Source organism: Strix aluco, chromosome 33 (assembly GCF_031877795.1).
Source record: "Strix aluco isolate bStrAlu1 chromosome 33, bStrAlu1.hap1, whole genome shotgun sequence".
NCBI lineage: Eukaryota > Metazoa > Chordata > Aves > Strigiformes > Strigidae > Strix > Strix aluco.
This window is the reverse complement of record NC_133963.1, coordinates 527,796-550,201: the sequence shown is the minus strand read 5'-3', so window position 1 is coordinate 550,201 and position 22,406 is coordinate 527,796. Positions and strand designations below refer to the sequence as shown.

The 22,406-nt window shown below is 60.9% G+C and overlaps 4 protein-coding genes and 1 long non-coding RNA gene across 5 annotated transcripts; 2 read left to right on the top strand and 3 right to left on the bottom strand.

The window, feature by feature from the left end:
* Positions 1 to 5,456: 5,456 nt before the first annotated feature.
* On the bottom strand, positions 5,457 to 8,019 carry LOC141917097 (THAP domain-containing protein 8-like). The gene is made up of 4 exons (XM_074810190.1): positions 8,010 to 8,019; positions 7,099 to 7,285; positions 6,131 to 6,610; positions 5,457 to 5,999 (listed from the first exon to the last, which is right to left on the bottom strand). Exons 2-4 carry the CDS (start codon positions 7,237 to 7,239, stop codon positions 5,841 to 5,843), a joined length of 780 nt encoding a protein of 259 aa, XP_074666291.1. The 5' UTR covers positions 7,240 to 7,285; positions 8,010 to 8,019; the 3' UTR covers positions 5,457 to 5,840.
* Positions 8,020 to 8,021: 2 nt separating this feature from the next.
* LOC141916967 (WD repeat-containing protein 62-like) lies at positions 8,022 to 12,110 on the top strand (the record flags this gene model as incomplete). The annotated part of the gene is given in 12 exon segments (XM_074809968.1): positions 8,022 to 8,231; positions 8,568 to 8,732; positions 8,819 to 8,956; positions 9,407 to 9,576; positions 9,738 to 9,820; positions 10,120 to 10,254; positions 10,587 to 10,654; positions 10,752 to 10,873; positions 10,944 to 11,019; positions 11,140 to 11,249; positions 11,414 to 11,482; positions 11,833 to 12,110. Coding segments are annotated over 12 exon segments (1,470 nt in total), but the record flags the coding sequence as incomplete, so codon positions are not given.
* Positions 12,111 to 18,881: 6,771 nt separating this feature from the next.
* Positions 18,882 to 19,618, bottom strand: LOC141917023 (26S proteasome non-ATPase regulatory subunit 8-like). Its single transcript, XM_074810065.1, has 3 exons — positions 19,512 to 19,618; positions 19,311 to 19,426; positions 18,882 to 19,223 (listed from the first exon to the last, which is right to left on the bottom strand). The coding sequence occupies exons 1-3, from the start codon at positions 19,600 to 19,602 to the stop codon at positions 19,086 to 19,088; spliced, it is 345 nt and encodes a 114-aa protein (XP_074666166.1). The 5' UTR covers positions 19,603 to 19,618; the 3' UTR covers positions 18,882 to 19,085.
* A 59-nt stretch (positions 19,619 to 19,677) lies between these two features.
* On the top strand, positions 19,678 to 21,180 carry LOC141916966 (mitogen-activated protein kinase kinase kinase kinase 1-like). Its single transcript, XM_074809967.1, has 6 exons — positions 19,678 to 19,681; positions 20,082 to 20,228; positions 20,385 to 20,463; positions 20,553 to 20,592; positions 20,674 to 20,758; positions 21,065 to 21,180. The coding sequence occupies exons 1-6, from the start codon at positions 19,678 to 19,680 to the stop codon at positions 21,178 to 21,180; spliced, it is 471 nt and encodes a 156-aa protein (XP_074666068.1).
* Positions 21,181 to 21,257: 77 nt separating this feature from the next.
* LOC141917025 (uncharacterized) lies at positions 21,258 to 21,806 on the bottom strand. The gene is made up of 2 exons (XR_012621228.1): positions 21,752 to 21,806; positions 21,258 to 21,487 (listed from the first exon to the last, which is right to left on the bottom strand). It is a non-coding gene; the product is annotated as an uncharacterized LOC141917025 (long non-coding RNA).
* Between the last annotated feature and the right edge of the window lie 600 nt (positions 21,807 to 22,406).

Sequence of the window (22,406 nt, the reverse complement as noted above, 5' to 3'; positions counted from 1 at the left end):
GTTACCTGACGATGTGCCCCCCCCCGTGCTGTCCCCCAAGATGAGACACCCCCCCCAATGCTGGGGGACCCCAATGGAGTCTCAGGTAAACACGCGCACAGGGGAAGATGAGGCGTGGGCTCACAGAAAGCAGTCACATGGAAATCAAAAGGACTTTCTCTGTCAGAGTTCCCCTAGCTTTAGTTGTAGAGGTTATCCAATAATTTCTTTAATTCCATCGCACACTTGAGTCCATCCCCGAGGTTTTCTGTTGTACCTGTGTGTACAAGGAGTGTGTATGTCCTGCCTTATCTGCCAGGAGGTGGTGAGTGGGGTAGGGGGGGTGTCCCCGAGATCCTGGGGCCCTTTTCTGGGAGCCCCTCCTCCTCCTCCCCGTTCTTTCCCCTCCGCCCCCTCCTCTGCCTCTTCTTCCTCCTCCTCCTCCTCCTCCTCCTCTTGCTGAGGCTGGACAGAGGGCGGACCGTTCGCTCCTCGCCTCTCCAGCTGTTTTGATGGTTTTTACACCTTTACTTGTTTATTTATTCGTTTCGGCAGCAATGCCACGGTTCAGGCAATTATTAAAAGAGCAATTAAGAAAGTTAAGGCTGTGTAGTGAATTAGAATGACCGCTACCGGGATCCATCATTTCTCCGGAAGAGAAGTGGCCGTGTTAACAGCGTGCACCCCTTCTTATTGGGCCTCTTGGCACTTTAGCATAGCAATTCGAGATAAATAAAGCCCCCCCAAACCAAACGCAGAGGCAAGCTTTGAGAAATGGTAATGGAGAGAATCTCCGAGAGCTGTGTGTTTCAGGCGTTACAGAGCAAACTTCTTGAAAAATGAGGGACTCCAGGGCTGCAGTGCTGGGAAGGGAACTGCTGCTTTAATTTTAATTGTTGAAAACGTTGAGTGCTGAGAAACGAGGACAGATTTGACCAGAAAACAGGGATTTTGCCGGGCACGATCTTTAAAAAAAAAATAATATATATATCTATATATGTGCCAAGTGTTAACTGCTGAGGGAGACTTGAAATGCTGTTTGGCTTTATCCCGCCCGTCGCCCCGCGTGCACGCATTCTCCTTCTGTCGAGGCCTGAGCTCAGCCGGCAGCCAGACGCCACGTGGCAGCCGTTCACCCACCCCCTCCCCGTGAAATAGGGGAGGGACACAAAGAAGAACCTTTGTAGGTTGAATAACAAGAGAACAACAGTAACAACAGGGAGTCCAAAAAAAAGAAAGGGGTAAAATGCAGCAGTGGCTTACCGAGCGCGGCGACCGCCCCCCCCCAGCAGCACCCGACCGCACCGGAACCCCAAACCAGCGGCGGCAGAGAGAGCCCGGCCCAGCTGTACCCCCGGGGCACGGCGTCGCCTGTGGGAAATACTCCAGTGATCCTTGGGACCTGCCCTCCGGCTGTGCTCCCCCTCAGCCCAGGGCAAGTTGACTCTGTCCTGGCCCCAACCAGGACACCTTCCCTGACCGCGGGTGAGAAGGGCCAGCGTGAAGCAACGGATTCTGTAGCGGTTTTGTTCATAATTTACGCCTGCAGTCTTGATATCATCTTATTTGTCTTCCACTGTTACTGGAACAGGTTTTGCTGGCGGTGAAGAATGCCGGAAGCAATGCAGGATTCTGTCGTTTCAGCTTTTCGTTTGTCTTCTGCCAAGAGCGGTTTGGAATAAAGAGATACATCGGGAGTGTTGTGTCCTACGACTGCCGGAACGTCACCAACCTGATTTTGAGGAGGCTCGCAGGACTCCGGCTCGTCTGTTCAACAGATAACCAGCTTTACTGGGCAGATAATGTGTTCTTCTTGGGCACAGGAAAAGAACCTGTCAGACACCTTCTCTTGTCTCAAGTTTTTGCTGATGAGGAAATTTTCATGGCACTTGTTGCCCGCTGTCCGGGCGACTGCCTGGAGCCCAGGACCAGGAGCCCACTTGGCGCACGGGGTCTGCCAGTTGTGTGTGGTGTTATCAGGAAATTCCATCACCACCGTGAGGGTGTCGTCAATGCAGAGGGGGATCTGCCTCTTCTCGAAAGGGAATTCCTCCTCCCCGTAGAGACCACACCGGTCTGCAAACCACGACCAGCTGTGCCATCTCTGCCCACTGTTGCTGCTTCCTCCCCGCTTCAGCCGGCTCCTCCGCGAGTCGGCGGCCCAGGCACTCTGACAGGCGGGGGGACACCCCAAGCTCCGCCACAGAGCCGCCTCCTTCCTCTCCCCCTCCAAGTAAAGGCTGGAGGCCGTCTGGGGTGCAGTGATCATGAGATGATTGGGTTTTCGATCCTTGGAGAAACAAAGAGAGCGGTTAGTAAAACTGCCACCTGAAGTGCTCAGGCTTGGACAACAGGCCCAAGGCAGAGCTGACCTGTAGATGAATCCTGTACATTTTATAACTGATAACCATTGTGCTAACTGGTATTACACTAAGTTATAACATACCACCTATTCTGATGGGAAAGGTGGAAGTGTTGAAGCCTGAGCAACAGGCCCTGAGCCGAAACTGCTAACTCGGTGTGTAACCCCTAATGAAACCTGCATGGGGGATGGAGCTGTCTGGGATGTATCTTTCCCTTCCTTGTATGTGAATAGAACAACAGAGTCACGGAGGCAGGTGTCTGTCTCCAAGACCTGATGTGAGACCTTGTGCATAATCCGATCAGATAAGCAGAGAAATTCCCTTAGTTTCTCACTTGAGCCCTGGCCAGGCTCTGGGGGAACCTAATGTGAGACTGAAACCAGATGTTTCCTCTCAAAACAGAGGTGCCAGCTATTGTGCCTTGCTGGTTTTTGGGTCCCTAAGGCCGGACCCGCTCACAGCCGCTTTGGGTGCCTCAGCTACGGGTGGACGCCCCGCGTAGGATTTCCCACTCGCCGGGACAGGCTCCCCAAATCCTCTCTGCACCCGGGGCTGCCCAGCGCCTGCGGGTCTGGGTGATGGGAACGGGTGCGAGTGGGGACGGATCTTCCTTAATCACTGTTCTCTCTCCTGTAGTAATGGTTTGATGCATTACCCTGTATTTTCCTATTTGTTTAAGCGCGCTACTTGTCTTTTCTTACTGTATGTTTTCTGTATTATTCTGTTACATTGTTCTTTCTAGTAAAATACGCCTGCTCTTTTCACTCTGGTGTCTGAGTTTAATTGATATCCCTGATCAGCAAAACACCACCTCAGACTTCCGCAGGGCTAACTTTGACCTGCTCAAAAGACTGATTAACAATATCCCTTGGGAGGCTGCCCTGAAGGATATGGGGGTCCAGGAAGGCTGGACATACTTCGAGAGCGAAGTCGTAAAGGCACAGGAGCGGACTGTTCCCGTGTGCCGAAAAATAAGTAGGCAGGGAAGGAGACCAGCCTGGCTAAACAGGGACCTTTGGCTGGATCTCAGGAACAAAAGGAGAATCTATCGCCTTTGGAAGAGGGGCCAGGTGTCTCATGAAGACTATAAAGATGTAGTGAAGTTATGCAGGGAGAGCGTTAGGAGAGCCAAAGCACAGCTAGAGCTCAACTTGGCTGCAGCTGTTAAGGATAATAAAAAATGTTTCTATAAATTCGTTAACAGCAAAAGGAGGATTAGGGAAAATCTCCCTCCCCTACTGGATGCAGAGGGAAACATGGTAACTAAGGATGAGGAAAAGGCTGAGGAGCTCAACAGCCTACTTTGCCTCAGTCTTTAGCAGTGGAACTGGCTGTTCCCTGGACACCCAGCCTCGTGAGCTGGGAGATGGGGAGGGGAAGCAGATTGACGTCAGCACAGTTGAAGAGGAGGTGGTCAGAGACCTGCTGCACCACTTGGATGCACACAAGTCTGTGGGACCAGATGGGTTACACCCGAGGGTGCTGAGGGAGTTGGCAGATGTGCTCACCAAGCCGCTGTCCATGATTTACCTGAAGTCATGGCTAACTGGGGAGGTCCCATTGGACTGGAGGGTGGCAAATGTGACACCCATCTACAAGAGAGGCAGGAAGGAGGATCCAGGAAACTATAGAGCTGTCAGTGTGACCTCGGTGCCAAGGAAGGTCATGGAGCAGGTCATCTCGGGTGCCATTGAAAGTCACATAATGGACAACCAGGGGATCAGGCCCAGTCAGTGCGTTTATGAAAGGCAGGTCCTGCCTGACAAACCTGATCTCCTTATACAACAGGGCGACCTGCTCATTGGGTGAGGGAAAGGCTGTGGGTGTTGTCTACCTCAACTTCAGTGAGGCCTTTGACACCGTTTCCCACAGCATTCTCCTGGCGAAACTGGCTGCTCGAGGCTTGGATGGGCACACGCTTCGCTGGGTAAAAAACTGGCCAATGGCCGGGCCCAGAGAGTTGTGGGGAACGGAGTTAAATCCGGTTGGCGGCCGGTCATGAGTGGTGTCCCCCAGGGCTGGGTTTTGGGGCCACTCCTGTTTAACATCTTTATCGATGGTCTGGACAAGGGGATCGAGTGCCCCCTCAGTCAGCTTGCAGATGACACCCAGTTGGGTGGGAGTGTTGATCTCTCGAGGGTAGGGAGGCTCTGCAGAGAGACCTGGCCAGGCTGGAGCGATGGGCTGAGCCCAACGGGAGGAGTTTCACTAAGGCCAAATGCCGGGTGCTGCCCTTGGGCCACAACAACCCCCAGCAGGGCTACAGGCTGGGGGAGGAGTGGCTGGAGAGCTGCCAGTCAGAGAGGGACCTGGGGGTGTTGATTGACAGCCGGCTGAACAGGAGCCAGCACTGTGCCCAGGTGGCCAAGAGGGCCAATGGCATCCTGGCTTGTATCAGCACTAGCGTGGCCAGCAGGGATGGGGAAGGGATCTCACCCCTGTACTCGGCACTGGTGAGGCCACCCCTCGATGACCGGGTTCAGTTTTGGGCCCCTCACTACAAAAAGGCCGTTGAATGACTTGAGCGTGTCCAGAGAAGGGCAACGGAGCTGGTGCAGGGTCTGGAGCACAGGTCTGATGGGGAGCAGCTGAGGGAACTGGGGGGGTTTAGTCTGGAGAAGAGGAGGCTGAGGGGAGACCTCATGGCCCTCTACAACTCCCTGAAAGGAGGGTGCAGAGAGGGAGGAGGAGTCTCTTGAGCCAAGGAACCAGCGCCAGGCCAAGAGGGAATGGCCTCAAGCTGCGCCAGGGCAGGGTCAGACTGGCTCTTAGGAAGGATTTCTTTGCAGAAGGGGTTGTTGGGCGTTGGAATGGGCTGCCCAGGGCAGGGGGGGAGTCCCCATCCCTGGAGGGGTAGAAGAGTCGGGTTGAGCCAGCGCTGAGGGATCTGGTGGAGTTGGGAATGGTCAGGGTGAGGTTCATGGTTGGACTGGAGGAGCTTCAAGAGCTTTTCCAACCTAAACGATTCTGTGATTCTGTGTTCCAGATATGAGGGTCCGTGGGGGGGTCCCTGCACATGGGGGGTGCCCTAGGGGGGTCCCTACACAGGGGGAGTCTCTGGGGGTGCCCCGAATTTGGCTGGGGGGTGTGTTAAAGGATTTCCCAGGCTGTGGGTACCTCTGGGCTGGCTTTATTAACAACTCAGAGCTGGGCCAGCACCTCAGGGAGTGGCCACAGCTCACAAAAAGCGCCCTCTCTAGAGACGATACAACACACAATACAAAGAGTCTTTGGGGAGTTTCCAGGCACTTCCAGCTCTCAATTCATCACCCATTTCAAAAGTCCATTGTATTCCACAGTTTCAGCTAGTTCTGACCGTGCCGTTCCAATTCCCCTTCGGACACCACTGCTCACTGCTGCAGTCTTCGGCCATCATGGTTACTTATCTTCAGGATTGTTCCTAGAGCACCTGTGCTCTATAAAACAGTATCTATTTATTAATTATTCCTGCTATTAATAACATCCTAAGAGAAAAGAATTTTCTAAAGCTTGTGCCTTTTACAACGGCCCGGCCAGGCCGAGGCCGCAGCTCGTCCCCGCGTAGACCAACGCCGCCTCTTCCTCTTCCTCCCCCTCCTCCTCCTCTTCCTCCTCCTCCTCCTGGCAGATGATGGTGATGGCGCCAGCGGGATCCGGCGTCACCGGCTGCAAACACGCCTGGAAGGACACGGGGGACAGAGGTGACACAGGGACATCCCTGCCCCTGGTGTCATCCAAAATGTCCCTGGGGCCGCACCAATGCCGTCACCCAGCGGCGTCACCCAGCAGCATCACCCGGCGTCACCCACCAGCTTGAGCCGCTCCTCAGAGACGAGGCTGTCGCGGCGCAGCTGCTCCACCAGCCCCTCCATGGCCACCAGCCGAGCGCGGTGCCGCCGCCGCCACTGCTGCAGCACCTTCACCTTCCGCTGCAGCACCACGGCCACGGCCACCAGCTCCTCGGTGCTCAGCTCGTCCGGCGGCAACAACGGCGCCGGGGTCGCTCGGGACACGATGGGGACGGTGGAAACGATGGGCACAGTTAAAGCCGACGAAACGACCGTTTCCGGCGCGGCCACGGCTTCGAAATACGGTGGCGCCGGCGCGGCGGGAGGCTGGGGGGGTGCCTGGGTGATGACGGTGTGGCCAGGGACCCCCTCGGGGTTGTCCCCAGGTTTTGTCACGCCCGGTTCCGGGCTGGTGGATTTGGGGACGAGGGGTTGGGCCGGCGGCACCGGCTCCACGCCGCTGAGGGGCTGCTTAGGCTGGGTGCTGAGTTCCTCCTGTTTCTGTCAAAAAAAAAAAAACCAACCAAAAAACTAAATTCTAATTTCTGGACATTCTGGCAGCAATAGGGCAGAGCGGGGGATGAGCAGCAACGCAGGTTTCTCCCCCAAAACACCCATTTTGGGGACAAAAGCCACCCTGAGGTGACACACCGCCGCTCCAGACCCTTCCGGGCAGCTTCGAAATCCCTGGGGGGGACCTCGAGGACCCTTCGCGGAGCTTCCAGATCCCTCCAGGACAACCCACCACCCCTCAAAGAGCTTCACGCTCCTTCTGAGGGGCCTTCCAGAACCTTCTGGATTCCTCCAGAACCTTCTAGAGTCACCCAGAACCTTCTGAGGACCCCCAAGACGCTCCCAGTGGATGCCCGAGATGCTTCTAAGGGACCCTTCCCTCTCCCAGCCCCTGCCGGGGGAGCTCCTAGATGGTTCGAGAACCTTCAGAGGGGGTTCTGGACTGTTCCAGATGCTTCCAGGGAGCGGGGTCTCACCGTGGGGCTGCAGGGGAAGACGGTGGGGACGGCGTCAGACCGCAGGTAGCGCACGCCCCAGCGGTGCTGGAAGCAGGAGGGCTCGAAGTGGTCGCTGCAGAGGTGCTGGTGGCGGGTGGGCAGCCAGTTCTCCCGGCGCATCTGTGCCAGCCACCGGCGCAACCGCGGCGCGTCGTGCAGCGGGAACCTGGGGGGGGACGGGGTGTTTGGGGGGGGGATCCCCACACCCCCAGTCTCCAGGAGACCCAAAGGGCCCCGGTTTAGGCTGCCCCACGGCAGGGTCTTTTCCCCACCACCACCACACACACCCTGGGGGCTTCCCGCCCCTCCTCAAAGAGCTCACTTGGCCCTTCCACAGGCCCCACTCAGGTTCAAGTTTCGGCTCAGGCTCAAGCTTAGGGCAAGGCCCAGACCCCACCTAGGCCCCACTGAGGTTCAGGTTCAGGCTCAGGTCCCAGCGCACTCAGGCTCAGGCTCAGGCTCAGGCTCAGGCTCAAGCTCAGGCCGAGGACCAGACCCTGCACAGGCCCCACTCAGGTTCAAGGCTCAGGCTCAAGCCTAGGTCCAGAGCCCACTCAGGTTTATATCCAGGGCCAGGCCCCACTCAGGTCCAGGCTCACGCTCAGGCCCAGACCCCACTCAAGTTCAGGTTCAGGCTCAAGCTCAAACTCAAACTCAAACACAGGCCTAAGCCCAGACCCTGCCCAGGCCCCACTCAGGTTCAGGCTCAAGCCCAGACCCAGACCCCACTCAGGCTCACACTCTGGCCCAGGCCCACTCAGACTCAGGCTCAAACTCAAGCCTTGGCCCAGCCCCTGCCCAGGCCCCTCCCCCGTGGGCGTGGCTCAGAGCAGAGGCCCCGCCCCCCACCCCCACCCCTCCTCGCCCCACCCGGGCTCCCCGGTACCGACTTGTAGAAGCTGAGGCTCACCCCGCTGCGGCCGCAGGTGCCTCTGGCGAACTGCCTCTGCCTCGGCGACGAGCTGATCTTCTGCGGCTGCGCCAACGGCACCGTGAGGATTTTCCAGGCTCGGGACATGCGTTACCTCAGCGAGCTCCCCAAACCTCATCCCCTGGGCGTGGACGTCACCCAGACCCCCTGACCGAGGTACCAACGGCTCAGGGGACCCCGCGTGCTCCCCCCCAAACCCCCCAGCACGGTGTCCGTCGCCGAATCGCGGGGTTTCAGATCCCGCAGCCCTCACTGCTCGTCTCGGTGGGGGTCGGGTTTGAATCGGTGCCCGATTTTACACACGGTGAGGACGGGGCGGGGGGGGGCTGTCAGGCTTACAGGGGGTGTGGGGAGCCCCAAAACTTCGTTTTCCCCTTCGTTTCAGGACACGGACACCGTTTCATTTGCAAATCAACTCTGAAACGGGCAGAGCGCTCAGCAGGCTCTGGAGGGGACACCCTCCCCCCCCCAAAGCTGCGACCTGACTCAGTTTCTCCCTCCCCGAAGGCGGCCGGAGCTCGTGTACCCCGACACCATCGCCGTGGCCTACGACGTCAGCAACCGCTGGCTGTCCTGCGTCTACAGGGACCACAGCGTCTACGTCTGGGACGTGGCGGACCTGTGGGACGTCTGGAAAGTGTGGTCGGACCTTTTCCACAGCTCCTTTGTCTGGAGCGTCGAGGTAAGCGGGTCCCACGGGGGCGGTTCGGGACAGCCACAGCCCCAATTCCCCTCCACACCCCCCCCCAAAACGTCACCTGGGCGCAGGTGTACCCCGACTGCGAGGAGCGGAGATCCCGTCTGCCTCCCGGCTCCTTCCTGACTTGCTCCTCTGACAACACCATCCACACCTGGACCCTGGGGAGCGGCTCCGCGTGTGCCCTCCAGGGCAACACCTACAGCACGGTACAGCGGGGAGGGGGGGGCTGCATCCCACCCCCCAGTCCCCCAAAACCATGACAGCAGCTGGAGGAGCTCAACCAGCTCCTCGTGCTCTCGTCTTGTAGGATTTGCCTCTAGAAAATGAAGTCGATGGAGGTTTTGGGGAGGTTCCTGCTGGCTTCTTGCTGCTTTGGATACAGAGCTGCTGCCCAAGCGGGAGAGGAGCGGTGGGTTTTGGTGGGTTTTGGTGGTTTTAGTGAGCCTGGAAACGGCTTTTTGTTCTCCTGCGTTGGCTCTTTCTGTCTGAACAATCAAAGGACGCCCGTCGTGCTCCTCAAATCCTGGTGTTTCTTCAGCGGGAAGCGTGGAAAAAAGCAAGTGGGGAAGTTGGGAGCAGTTGGGTGACGTGGGCGGGTCCCCTCCTCCCCAAAGAGCCCCCTGAGCTCTGACGGGCCCCTCCCCTCCCACGCCAAGACCCTCCTGAACATCATCTACGTGGACAACAACACGCAGCACCTCCAGGACTCCGCCGGCAGCCGAAGCGAGACCGTGGGGCACCTCGACGTCAAATCCGGGGTGCGGGTGATGCAGGTCAGCCCCGACGGGGAGCATCTGGCTTCGGGGGACCGAGCGGGAACCCTCAGGCAAGTGGCACCGCGCTCGGCCCGGAGCCGAAGGAGGAGAGAGGGGCCCCAGGTGGGCTCCCCCCGTGTTTTAGCTGGTGCCCGTTTGCCAGGAGCCTCCCGGCGCCGTTCCCCTGCGGCTTCCCCGGGCTCTGGGAGCCGCCGCCGCGCTTCCCTCGCAGGATACACGAGCTGCAGTTCATGCAGGAGGTGGCTGAAGAGGAGGCGCACGATTCCAAAGTTCTCTGCCTGGACTATTCGTCCCGAACCTCCATCCCGGTGATGGGCTTTTCCCTTCTCCTTCACCAAATAAGCTCAGACATCCTAAAAAATGAGCTTTGCGGGGAAGGGCCCCTCCCCTGAGGAGCCACCGGGAGCTGGAGACAAGCCCCGGGGCTGCGCAGATTAAAACCCGGCTCAGCCCGTGCTGGGGGTAACCGTCCCTGTTAACACCCAACTTAAAAACCAGTTTGCATCAAAATTTTTGTAGGTGACGGCAGCAAACACACCGTTTTCTCAATCAAAACCTTCAGCGTGGCGCTGTTTTAACCCTCTCTTTTCCGGCGGCTGCAGGAGCGGCGCTGCTGGCTTCGGCGAGCAGGGACAGGCTGATCCACGTCCTGAACGTAGACAACAACTACAGGCTGGAGCAGACCCTGGACGATCACTCCTCCGCGATAACGTCGGTCAAATTTGCTGGTAAGCGGCTGAATTGCACCCGAATTCCCCCGTCGGGCTGCCCTTTGCCTCGCCCTGCCTTAAAAATGGGGTTTTTCTCTCTGGATTTATGTCCCTAAACTTCAAAATCTGTGTTCGAGGAGGCTCCTCGGTAAAAAAAAAGGCACCTCCAGACGAAGAGCACCCAGGCCTCCGTCGGAGGGGGCTGTAGCAGGGAGATCCCACCCTTGGATTGCGCCTAGTTCTTAAAAAAACTCTTTATTTTCATGGATTCATTCATAAAGAATCATTTTTTGGATTCACTCACTGGTGAATTTGGGATGATCGCCTCTCCCTGTGCTCTCTTCGCTCAGGCAACGGGGACCTTCAGCTGATAAGCTGCGGCGCTGATAAAAGTATTTATTTCCGCAACGCTCAGAAGGTGGGTTAGGGGCCGACTCCACCGGGATCTGCATTTTTCTCCCCGAAAATTAGACGGGCGAGAAGGCAACAGGGCGGCTCTTCCCGTCTCCCTGCAGCTCCCGGACGGCTTCAGTTTCATCAGGATGCATCACGTCGCCGAGAAAACCACCCTGTACGACATGGACATGGACATCACGCAGAGATACGTGGCCATCGCCTGCCAGGACAGGAACGTCAGGTGAAGGCGCTTTTCTGTCCCAGCCCCCCGCGGGGTTCGCTGCCGTCTGACCCCCCCCGCCCCCCCGCAGGGTGTACAGCACCGCCAGCGGGAAGCAAAACTGCTGCTACAAGGGCTCGCAGGGCGACGACGGCTCCTTGCTGAAGGTACGAGGGTGATTTGAACCGGGTGTCGGCGCTCCCGGGCCCACCACGGGCGGCTGGGTGGGCGCTGAAGGTCCCATCGACCCAAACCCTGCCGTGTCCCTCCACCCTTCCCTCCCCCAGGTGCAGCTGGACCCCTCGGGCACCTTCCTGGCGACCAGCTGCTCCGACAAGACCATCGCCCTCATCGACTTCCGCTCCGGCGAGCGCGTGGCCACGATGTTCGGCCGCTCAGGTCCGTGTCCCCTCGGGAGGCGCCCGTGGAGAAACGAGACACGGAGGAGAGGGGCCGGGAAACCCCCCAAAAACACCCCCCGCGTGCCCGCGACGTCGCTCCGATCTAAACGAGCGCGGGGGGGTTGTGCCCTGACGAGCGACCCCCCCCCCCCCACCGTGTTTCCTTCTCTTCGGCACAGAAATAGTTCACCTACGACTGCAAACACCTCATCACCGTCTCGGGGGACAGGTAGGGGCTGCCAGACCTGAAATAATCTGATTTATGCCTCGTTCCATACGTCTCACCCTACAGGCCTCACCCTACACGCTGCGCGACACGCGATGGGAGAAGAATTGGCGTTTTTGGGCGCTGGGTGCGGTGCTGGAGGGCTCGGGGGGATTAAATTAATGGAGGGAATTAACATAAAGCCCCTGGATCCAAAATTTGGGGGCGATCTGATCCCCCCAACCTGCCTTTCTACCCCCAAATGTGTCAGAGGGCTTGGGTGGATTAAATTCATTGAGGGAATTAATGTAAAGCCCCCCATATCTAAAATTTGGGGGCGATCTGACCCCCCCAGCCTCCCTTTCTGCCCCCAGCTGCATCTTTATTTGGCACCTGGGCCCCGAAATCACCAGCAGCATGAAGGAGCATTTGCTGGAGCTCGACCCACTGCAGCCCAAGCGGGAGGAGGAGCCCGATCTCCCGGCGCAGCTCAGGTAAAGCCCCTCACCCCCACATCGCACCCCGGTTTTTGCTTTTGGGGGGCAGGGGGGGGGAGGCCCCAGCGTTCTCCCCTCCTCCAGGCCGGAGACCAACGTCCCCATCCCCGGTGGGACGGCAGCGCCCGAGGAGGCGCCCCAGGAGGAGCAGGATGAGGTTTTGTCCCCACAAACCCCCTTTAAGGAGGACTCGGAGCCGCGTACATCGTCCCCCACCGCGGCTGCGCCCCGTTTTCTGCCCGTGGGCGCCGCTCCTGACCCCGCTCTCCCCCTCCAGCACCAGCCTGTGTCCTGACCAACGGCAGGCTGCCCTTGTGGGCAAAGAGGCTGGTAAGTCGCCCCTCAAGATTTACATTTAATTGCGTTTCATTGAACGGCGCCTAATGAAGATCCCTTCAGCCCGTCTCCACCACACCCCCTCTCCTCCTTCCCCTTTTTTCCAGCTGGGAGAGGCGGAGGATGGGGACATGGCGGCCGCCGGCCCCCCCCGAGGCTACCGGCCGCAGGGGCGATGGGCAGAGCGCGCCGAGATGGGCCCCATCAAGACTCTGCCGGAGTCGGACCCCCCTTATTTCACCCCCCTCAAAGGCGATGTGGAGCTGGGCCCTGGCAGCCTGGACCATCTCCTCGCGGAGGTCAGTCGTGGGGCCGGACTCTGGTTTTAAACCATCCCCGCCCGCCAGCGCCCGTTTTTCCGGGAAAAATCCAGAGGTCAGCTCCCCGTCTCTGCAGGCGGAGGCCTCTCCCAGCGGCCTCGGCGAGGATTTCCAGCTCTCCGAGCTTTTCCTGGGTGAGGAGAGCGACGGGGAATGGGAATCGCTGGATACGACCGGGACCAGCCCGGCGGAGCCGCGCGGGCCGGCGCTGAGCAGGTCGGTGCTCGATGGGGAAGCAAACGCCGCCTTTATCGGCGTTAAACCACCCTTTGCCTGCTAGTCTGGGCTTTGCTAAACGTCACCGCGACAAAGCCTGGCTCACGCCGAGCTCCACTGTTCCCTCACCCCCAACGTGGCTTTTCCCTTCAAGCCAAATCTCAGAGGTTTTTGGCTTGGAAGGCGCCAGCCCGGGGGCAGGACGGGGTTGGAGGAGGGAACATTTTTAGGCGTGACTTAACTCTGATCCCTTAAATCTTATCCCAGCTTAGAGCGACCGATGGAGCTGCCACTGCGCCCCACGGCCCCGGAGGAAACGCCGCAGCCTCGCGTCCAGCCCGAAGGTAACGGTGGTGGCGCGGGGGCCGCGCTGGGTCAAAACCCTCATAACTGAGAGGGAAACTTTGGCGGGGGGAGGCTTGAGCGCTTGGGGGGGGCTCAGAATAAAAACCGCCCGGTGTTAACGCTCGTCGCGGTGGGGGGGTGGCTTCCAGCTCTGTCCCGGCAGACAAGGACTCGCCGGGATCCGCCGGGGAGGTGGAGGAGCCGGAGGAGAACCCGCTGCAGAGCAGCTCCCTGCCCCAGACCCCCGAGCAGGAAAAATTCCTCAAGCAGCACTTTGAGACGCTGACGGACGCTGCAGGTAACGGGGGAAACCGCGGGTGGGCGGCGCCGGGGGGTCAGGGACAGCCGAGCCGACGCTTCCCGCCCCGCGGCCGCAGAGAAGTTCGAGGGTTCCTTAAAGGATTTGAAACCGCCCGAACCTGGAGAGGACGAAAAAAACTTGTTCTTGAACCCGCGCTTGAGCATTTCAGCCCGGTTCCTCTGGCGCTGCCAGAAGAGCAGGTGGGTGGCAGGCGGCGTGTGTCTCCGTCTGTCCGTCCGTCCCACGGGGGTTTCCTGCTCCTCACCCCGGCTTCGTCCCGCAGGCTGGTGGCCACCGTCCCCCCGCGGGCACCGGCCCGGCCACAGAGCCCAGCCCGCACCCAGGAGCCGCTCAGGGACGAGCCACAAACACCCGAGGAGCTCCAGCAACCGGAGGCGAGTTGGTTTTCTACCTAAGAGGGAAATCTTTGGGAGAGAAACCCCAAAATAGGCATTTTTATCCCTCGGGCTGGGCTCAGTGTTGCTTCCCTCAATTTTTAGAACCCCCCCGGTGAAAAACCTCAAGAAACGGGCGAGGAAACGGGCTCCGACAGCCCCACGGGCGAGGAAACGGGCTCCGACAGCCCCACGGGTGACTGTTTGAGGATGAAGAGGGGCTTCCCTCACCCCCAAACCCCCTCCCGGACGGGGACGAGGCGGATTTTTCGGGGGGGGACGGGGACGGGGGATGACGGCAGCGCGATGCCCGCAGGCTCCCGCCGCCGGGTCGAGGCCTTCACGGCAGCCCTGGGGGTGCTGCGGGGACACTTCCAGGAGACGCTGGGGCTCTACAACCAGGTCGGTGCCTCTTTTTGGGGGACGACACCCCTCAATTCACATTTTGGGGGGTCATTCCCATCTCCCTCCCTCGGCGGGTGACCCGCGGGCGTATTCACCCACATCTGCGGGGTCGAACCCCCCCAAAAACCCCCCGTTGGCAGCTCGTTTCAGAACTGAGACACCAGGGGTGTGTTTTAACCCCCCCAGCATAAAACAGGGGGTGACCACGGGACCCCCGTACCCCGCAGGTGACTCTCTGCGCCGAGGCCACCGCGGAGGATGTTGCAGGGGCGCGGGCGGCGCTCGCCGGCCTCGTTGGCTGGATGAAAGCCGAGCTGCGCGTCCGCGCCGTCACCCCCCACGCCGACGCCGCCACCGAGGCCCCGGCCCTGCCGCCGCACCCCGAAACCCTGCAGCTGCTCCGCGCCTACTCCGACTCCCTCCTGGAGATGGTTCGCAGGAGCCTGGAGGGCAGCAGCCCCGAAATGCTTTAAATCAAGGTATCAGGGCACCTGGTTAATCTTTTGGGGGTTTTTTTAACTATTTCCAGGCCTCTCAGATTGTGTTTTTCTCCACTTTCCGCCTCATCCCGCCCCGAGCCCCCCAAAAACCCCGCCCGGTTTCCGTGGGGTGGAAGCGGTTGCAGCTGCCAAGTTTAAATGTTGTTAAAATAATAAATATCTTTGAACCAAAGCGAGGGGTTTTGGGGTTGACAAGACCCCAGCAGCCCCCATCGCACCAGGAGGTGATTTGGGGTTCGGTGAGGAGATGTGGGACGGCTGGAGGGTGGTTCAGGGGACCAGGGGAGCAATTTGGGGCCCAACTGGGAAATCTGGGGGACGGGGGAAGGAGATTTTGGGCAAGTCAAGGCTTCAGGGAGTGATTTGAGACGTGGGGGGGGCAATTTGGGGTACCCCGAGGGCAATTTGGGGCCTGAGGGGGCAATTTATGGCACCAGGGGTTATGACTTGGGGTCCACTGGGGACAATTTGTGGCCCCACAGCTGCATTTTGGGGCCCAGTGGAGCATTTTGGGGTACAAGGGGTGCAATTTGGGGCTTATCAGGGACAATTTGGGGCTCCATAGCTGCAATTCAAGGCCCGTGGGGACATTTTGGGGTACCAGGGACGCAATTTGGGGCCCACTGTGGAAAAACTGGAGCCGTGTGGCTGTAATTTGGGGCCCAGTGGAACATTTTGGGGTACCAGGGGTGCAATTTGGGGCCCAGCGGAGCATTTTGGGGCCACTAGGGACAATTTGGGCCTGTGACATCCACGCAGGGAGACAAATCCCGCCCCCCCCCGGCCATGTGCACCCCAAAGTCCCCGCCAGCAGCCCCCCCAGCACCGCCCCCTCCACCCCACAAAGCTGCTGACACATCCCACTGCCAAAAATAACCATTATTATCACCAAAACAGCACCCCGGCAGGTGCAGACCCGGGTTGGGGGGCACAGGGGCTGCTGCGGGGACACACACACACACACACATTTTGGGGTGATTTTGGGGTCTCCAGGCGCTGTCACTCGGTCCAGCGGTGGCCGCAGTGCGGGGCAGTGCAGACGTAGTAGAGCCTCATGGCGTCCTGGGGGGGGCAGGAGGGGGGGGTGGTCACCCCACGGGGCATGGAGGGGGGGGGGGGCAGTGACAGTTTTTGGGGGGGCGCAGGGTTCGGGGGGTCACCTCACCTCAGCTCTGGCGCTGTGCGACTGGAAGAAAACCGCCTCTTTGTGCCCACACCTGCGGGAGAGGGGACAGCGGTGACGGGGGAGGGGACACACATAAAAGTCCTAGGGGGGATGTTGGAGCTACTGGGGGGGGGGGGGGGGGGGGGCTGGGGCCCCCCGGGGCACCGGAGCCGCAGGGCGGGGAAAATGGGGAAAAACAGAGGAAAAAAGGGGACACCAGAGCTGGGGAGGGGACAGGAGATCTGAGGGGGGACACCAGAGCAGCAGGGGGGGGGGTGATGCCCCACGGCGGTCCCCACGTCCCCGGGGGGTCCCTGACACCCCACGGGGGGGTGCCCACATTCCTGGGGCCCCCCGAGGCAGGGGGGGGCCCCGCATCCCCCCTCACTTCTGGCAGGGGTGGTCCTCGGTGCGGGGCAGCGTCGGGTCCTGGGAGACGTCGGCGATGATCTGTGTCAGCTCGCTGCGAGGAGACACCGCAGGGTGCTAATTAGCCCCCTTAATTACCCCCGGCTATTAATAATCCTAGCATCCTCCTCATTAATCACCCCTAATAATTACCTCTATTAACGACCCCCACATTAATTGCTTTCCCATTGTTCACCCTTATTGCCTCCCCTTACTAATTACCCACCCACTGCCCCTCAATCACTCTTATTAACTACCCCAATTACCCCTTCTTAATTACTAATTAATCAAGAACCATTCTCCCTTATTAATTGCCCCCCACCCATCTTCCCTTATTGTCTCCCCTCAACAACCACTCACCTCCTACCCCCCAAATTACTCTCTTATTAGTTACTCTAATTCCTACTTTGCTCATTATCTTCTCATTACTTACCCTACTCGTTCTTTTTAATTGCTTTTCCCTTGTTAATTGCTCCCCACTAACCCCCCGCCCCAGGGTGGGAAATGCTGGGACCAGGACCCAGGCGTCCGGGACCGCTAACGAACTGACTCCACTTCATGCGTGATCTTGTTGACGTAGATGTAGCTGTTGTCAGCCTCTTGCTGATAGTCCCAGTTACGGCACTGGGGGAAGAGCGGGGGCTTCGGACTGGTCCCAGTGCCCAACTGGGAGGCACTTGGCTGTGGAGGGTCCCTGGGGGAGGGTCCCTGCACATGAGGGTCCCCGAGGGTGCCCCACTCCCTGCCCCAGGGGCGGGGGGGGGTGTGCAGGTTTAAAGAAAGCGTCCCCTCCCCGCGGGGCCCCACCCCCCAAAAAACCAGGGGCTCCGAGAGGGTGACGGGGGGGTGACACCCCCAGGGAGGGTGACACAGGCGTCACCGTGTCACGGCCCGGCCAGGCCGAGGCCGCAGCTTGTCCCCGCACAGACCAACTCTTCCTCCCCCTCCTCCTCCTGGCAGATGATGGTGTCGGTGCCCGCGGGATCCGGTGTCACCGGCTGCAAACACGCCTGGAGGAACACGGGTGAGTCCCACCGACACGGAGCTCACCCCGCTGCGGCCGCAGGTGCCTCTGGCGAACTGCCTCTGCCTCGGCGACGAGCTGATCTTCTGCGGCTGCGCCAACGGCACCGCGAGGATTTTCCAGGCTCGGGACATGCGTTACCTCAGCGAGCTCCCCAAACCTCATCCCCTGGGCGTGGACGTCACCCAGACCCCCCGACTGAGGTACCAACGGCTCCGGGGACCCTGTCGCGGATGAAAGTATTGACACGGTGATGGTCTAGCAGGAAATCTGGATTTATTAACAACTAACAGCAATTTATCATTACAAAATAATTCAGAAATGTTGAAAGAAAGAAAAGCAACTGATTCACAGATTCTGAAATGACCAGATTCACACCCACTGACCCGACGGCTCCTTGATCTATACGTGTGTCCAGGGGCGTGCCCCACACGCACAAACACACACAGAGACAACAGCACCTGGGTCCAGCAGCAGGAAGCACGGACCCACCCCCGGCAGACAGAGGGAGGACGGGTGACAGAGCAGCGAGCTCAGAGAACATCTCCCTCCTCTCGAGGGCAGAGCCAACCCTCCCGAGGCCTCGGCATTCCCCCGCGGGCCATCCCCGAGCCCCGAGCGGGGGCACCTCGCCCCGGCCTGCCCTCAGCTCTGGCAGCAGACGACACCTCCAGGGTTTGGTCCCTGCGAGGCTCCAGCTCAGGGCAGATGCTGGTCACAGGCCGCTGGGATCCAGGGGAGCTCCAAGGGTCTCCCTGGGGGGCGCAATTTAGAGGGTCCAAGATCACTGACTTTTGCCAGGTCCCTTCTGGTGCCGCCCAGCAGCTGCACAAGAACTTGATGAAGGTGCAGCTCTGTTCTTGTTCCCATCTGGCCCCACCCCGGCCCAGGTGTGCCCGGCCCTGAGGAGATGAGGGGCCGTTAGAGCCGATCCCCAGCAGGCGGGAGGGCAGGAGCCAGGCTCGGTGACGTTCTCAGTCCTTGTCTCCACAGACGGGCACAGCTGGGGGAGGTGGGGGGAATCACACCCAGCACCAAGCACCCGACCAGGAGGGGCGAGAGGGGTGAGAATTGCACCCCCACAGGATCCCACCCAGGGCCCCCCAGATGCCACCCAGCAGTCTGTGGCCACCACCCAGCGCCCCGTGGCCACCCAACGCACCACGGATCCCAATCAGGGCCCCACAGATGCCACCCAGCCCTCTGTGGCCACCATCCACTGCCCTATGGCCACCCAACGTGCCACGGAGCCAACCCAGTTGGGGGGGTCCCCTAAGGCAGGGCTCAGACCCCCCCAAAACTGAGGAAGAGAAGGAAGGAAGAGACCCCTGACCCCCCCAAAACCCACCCCTGCACCCCCTCAGCCCCCCCTTCTTAGTTGTTTTTGGGCCCCCCCCCAAGGGCACCACTCGCTGTTAGAAGCCGCCATCGCTTTATTGAAGCTGGAGGGGAAGGGGCGGGGGGGCACACAAATCCACACCCCCTCCCCCAATTCTACCCAGAAAGGGGGTGCAAGGGGGGGCGGGGGGGGCTCCCCACAACCCCCCCAAACCACCTTTTAAATATTTAACACACCCCCCCAACAACAAACTGCAGGTGGCGAGAACATAAATGAGTGGGGACGCCCCGGAGGATGGTGGATGGCTCGAAGGGGAGGGGGGGTCTGAAAGGAGGGGAAAAAAGGGGGTATGGGGGGGTACGGGGCGGGGGGGGGCCTAAACGATCATTTCCATCTGCCGTGCATATTCGATGACCTGCTCGGCCAGTTCGGTCGAGGGGATGGTGGCGTCTTCGGGCTTTTGTTGGCGGCTACTAAAACTGTAGTAGTTGTCGGGGCCCAACACCCATCCACGCTGCAAAAATTTTAAAAAACCAGGATTTTGGGGTGTCCTGTAGTTTTGGGGACCCCCACCCGCATAAAATCAGCCCTCCCCAAGCACCTTTTTGGCGTAATCGGTCATTTTTTCGGCGGTGGTGAAGAAGAGCATGCGGGTGGCTTCGCTGAAGAGGAGTTTTTCATAGGCTTTCTCGATGCAGCTGGCGATTTCGTCACGGGGGGGGTTGGGGGGGGGATAAGGGTTAAAAACGGGGGTGCAGCGAGGTTTGGGGGGGTTGAGGGGGTGCAGAAGGGGCTCACCGGGTGGTGTCGAGGAGGATATCCATGAAAAAAGTGTAACTTTCCGCTGGGATGTTGCCTTTGGCCAGGAAAACTTTGTTGTATCTGCCCTCCATTAAATACTGCGGAGAGAGGGAGTGTTAAAAAAATTAAAATATATATATATCAAAAAAAAGAGGGTTCGGGGGGACATGGGTGGGGTGATGGGGACATGGGGGTGTGATGGGGACACGGGGAGGAGTTGGGGGGCCGTGGGGGGGTGATGGGGACATGGAGAGGGGTGACAGGGCCTTCCCTTGTCCCCACCCCCCCCCCTCCTAAGTTGGGGACCCCCCGAAGTTGGGGCACCCCCCGTCCCCCCCCCTCCCCTGACGCTGTGCTCTGTCCCCAGTGCCACATTACCCGATGATGTGCCCCCCCCGCTGCCCCCCAAGGTGAGACACCCCCCCCCCCAATGCTGGGGGACCCCAATGGAGTCTCAGTCCCAAACTGGGGGGCACCAGTCCCAAACCGGAACGTCATCCCTCCCCCGCCTCGACCCCCCACTTGACCCCCCCTCTCCGGGCAGCCCAAATTCCGGACAGGCTCGGCTGAGACCCCCCCGATGAGCCCCCCCTGCTGCCCCGGGGGTCCTTCTTGGAGCAGCCGCCCCCCCCCGCCCTGGTGCGTTGCGCCAGTGGCCCCGCGGGGGGGTTGGGCCCCCCGACTCCCACCCGGGGGGGGCCCCTGACCGCCAGCTCTGGTAGGACGGGGATATGGGGGGGGGCACACAATTAGGGGGGGGCACAGGCTGGGGGGGATCTGGGGGTCCTGGGGGGGGACATGGGGGCATAGGGGGGACATTGGGGACATGGGACACCCCGTGCCCCCCCCCCCCTTGACACCCCCCCCTCCCCAGACCCCGCACTCTGGATAGGGCCCTGCAGCGAGGACGCCCCCCACTGCTGCCCCCCAAGACAGAGAAGATCCGGAGAGCGGTGAGCACCCCCCCATCACCCCATGTCCCCCCCCCAATTGTCACCCCACTGTCCCCAACCCCCCCCGACCTCTCTGTCCCCCCCTCCAGGTCCCTGCGGACAACGGGGGGGGGCACCCCGAGGCCACACGTGAGTGCTGGGGTGGGGGGAGCTGGGGTGGGGGGGGTGTACCCCAATATGTCCCCCCCCTCAGCCCCCCCTCGTCCCCAGGAGGGGTCCCTGTTCCGGAAGGTGTTCGATGGGTGTCCCCTGCGTGTGACGGCCACCACCACCTGGACACACCCCAGCACCCAGGGTGGGCTTGGGGGGCGGGGGGGGCTGGGGACATCGGGGGGGTGGCATCGGGGACACGGGGGTGCACTAGGGGCGTGGGGGGGATTGGGGACACAGGGTGGGGGCATTGGGGATACTGGGGGGCACTGGGAACATGGAGGGGGGGCACTGGGGGTATTGGGGGGGCACTGGGGACACGGGGTGTCTTTGGGGACACTGGGGGGCGCTGGGGACATCGAGGGGGGCACTGGGGCAACGCTTACAGCAACCTCTATGTCCAGGCGTAACCCCCCATCCCCCCAAAACGGGATTGGGGGGGTCCCCACAGGGCTGGGGGGGCCCCCGGGCAGGGGAAGGCTAGGCCGTGCCCCCCCCCCCCCCCCCCGCCGCATCTCCCTCCTTTTGCTGACAATTGTAATTATTTGCACCTACAAAAAAACCTGAAGAGCCCCCAAAATCGTGTGTTTTGGGGGAGGGGGGGAAGGGTTGGGGCGAGGGGTGTCAAGAATGAGGCGGGGGGGGGCAGCGACACTCTCCAGGGTTTATTGGCAGCGGAGGGAAGCGGCTGCCCCCCCCAGCGGACAAGGCACTTAGAGGGGGGAGTTGTGGCGGTGCTGGGGGTGCCGGGGGGGTCCGGGGGGGTCCCGGGGGGGGGTCACCCCAACTGATCCTCGTACTGCTTGCGGAAACAGTCTCCGGCGGGGAAGAAATCCCAGCAGCGCTCCTGGTACATCTTCCAGACGTAGGATTCCTGGGGGGGGAGGTCAGAGCAGGGACCCCCTCGCAGAATACCCCCCCCCCCCAGAATAAGGCCCCTCACCCGCCCCCCCACCTCAACTCCATGGGACCCCCCTCCAGCTTCTGCACAAGCCCCACTTGGCTAGTGAGCCCACCCCTGCGGCTGTGAGACCCCCACCACGGCCAATGTGCCCCCCCCGGCCCCATGTGCCCCCCCCACCTCAATGTGATCCCCCCAACCCGGCTTTGCCCCCCCCCTCCTTGGGGCGGGTCTCACCTGCCCCGTGTGCTCCGTCTCCTCCTTATTGATCAGATACATCAGGAAGAACCGGGGGGGGGGGGCAAAAATCAGTGAGGGGGGGCTCTGGGGATACTGGGAGACACTGGGGGGAGAGCCAGGGGGGTCTGGGGATACTGGGGGGCCCCGGAGCGACGGGAGCAGCTGGGGGGGTGTGGAGGGGCACGGTGCCATCACGCCCCCCAACCCCCACTGGGGGGGGGGGGCACCCAGGGGTCCTGCCCCCCCCACAGACCCCCCCCTTAGGTTTGGGGGGGAACCCAGAGGTCCTGCCCACCCCCCCGCCTACACTCCCCCCCCCTCCCGGGTTTGGGGCACCCCATGGACCCCCGAGGGCCCCCCCCTGAGACACGCGGGTGCGGGGGGGTCTCGGGGGGGGTCCCGGGGGGTCTTGGGAGTCTCGGTGGGTGCTGGGTGTCCCGGGGGCGTTCCGGGGTGCTGACACCCCCGTACTCCCCCAGGAGGACGAGGTGGTCCCGGGGGGTGCGGTGGGTCCTGGTGAATCTCGGGGGATTCCTGGGAGTTCTGGGGGGTTCCTGGGAGTTCTGGGGGTTCGGAGGGGTTTTCGGGGTGTGACCCCCCCGTGCCCCCCCAGGAGGACGAGGTGGTCCTGCAGTGCAGCACCGTCCTGCTG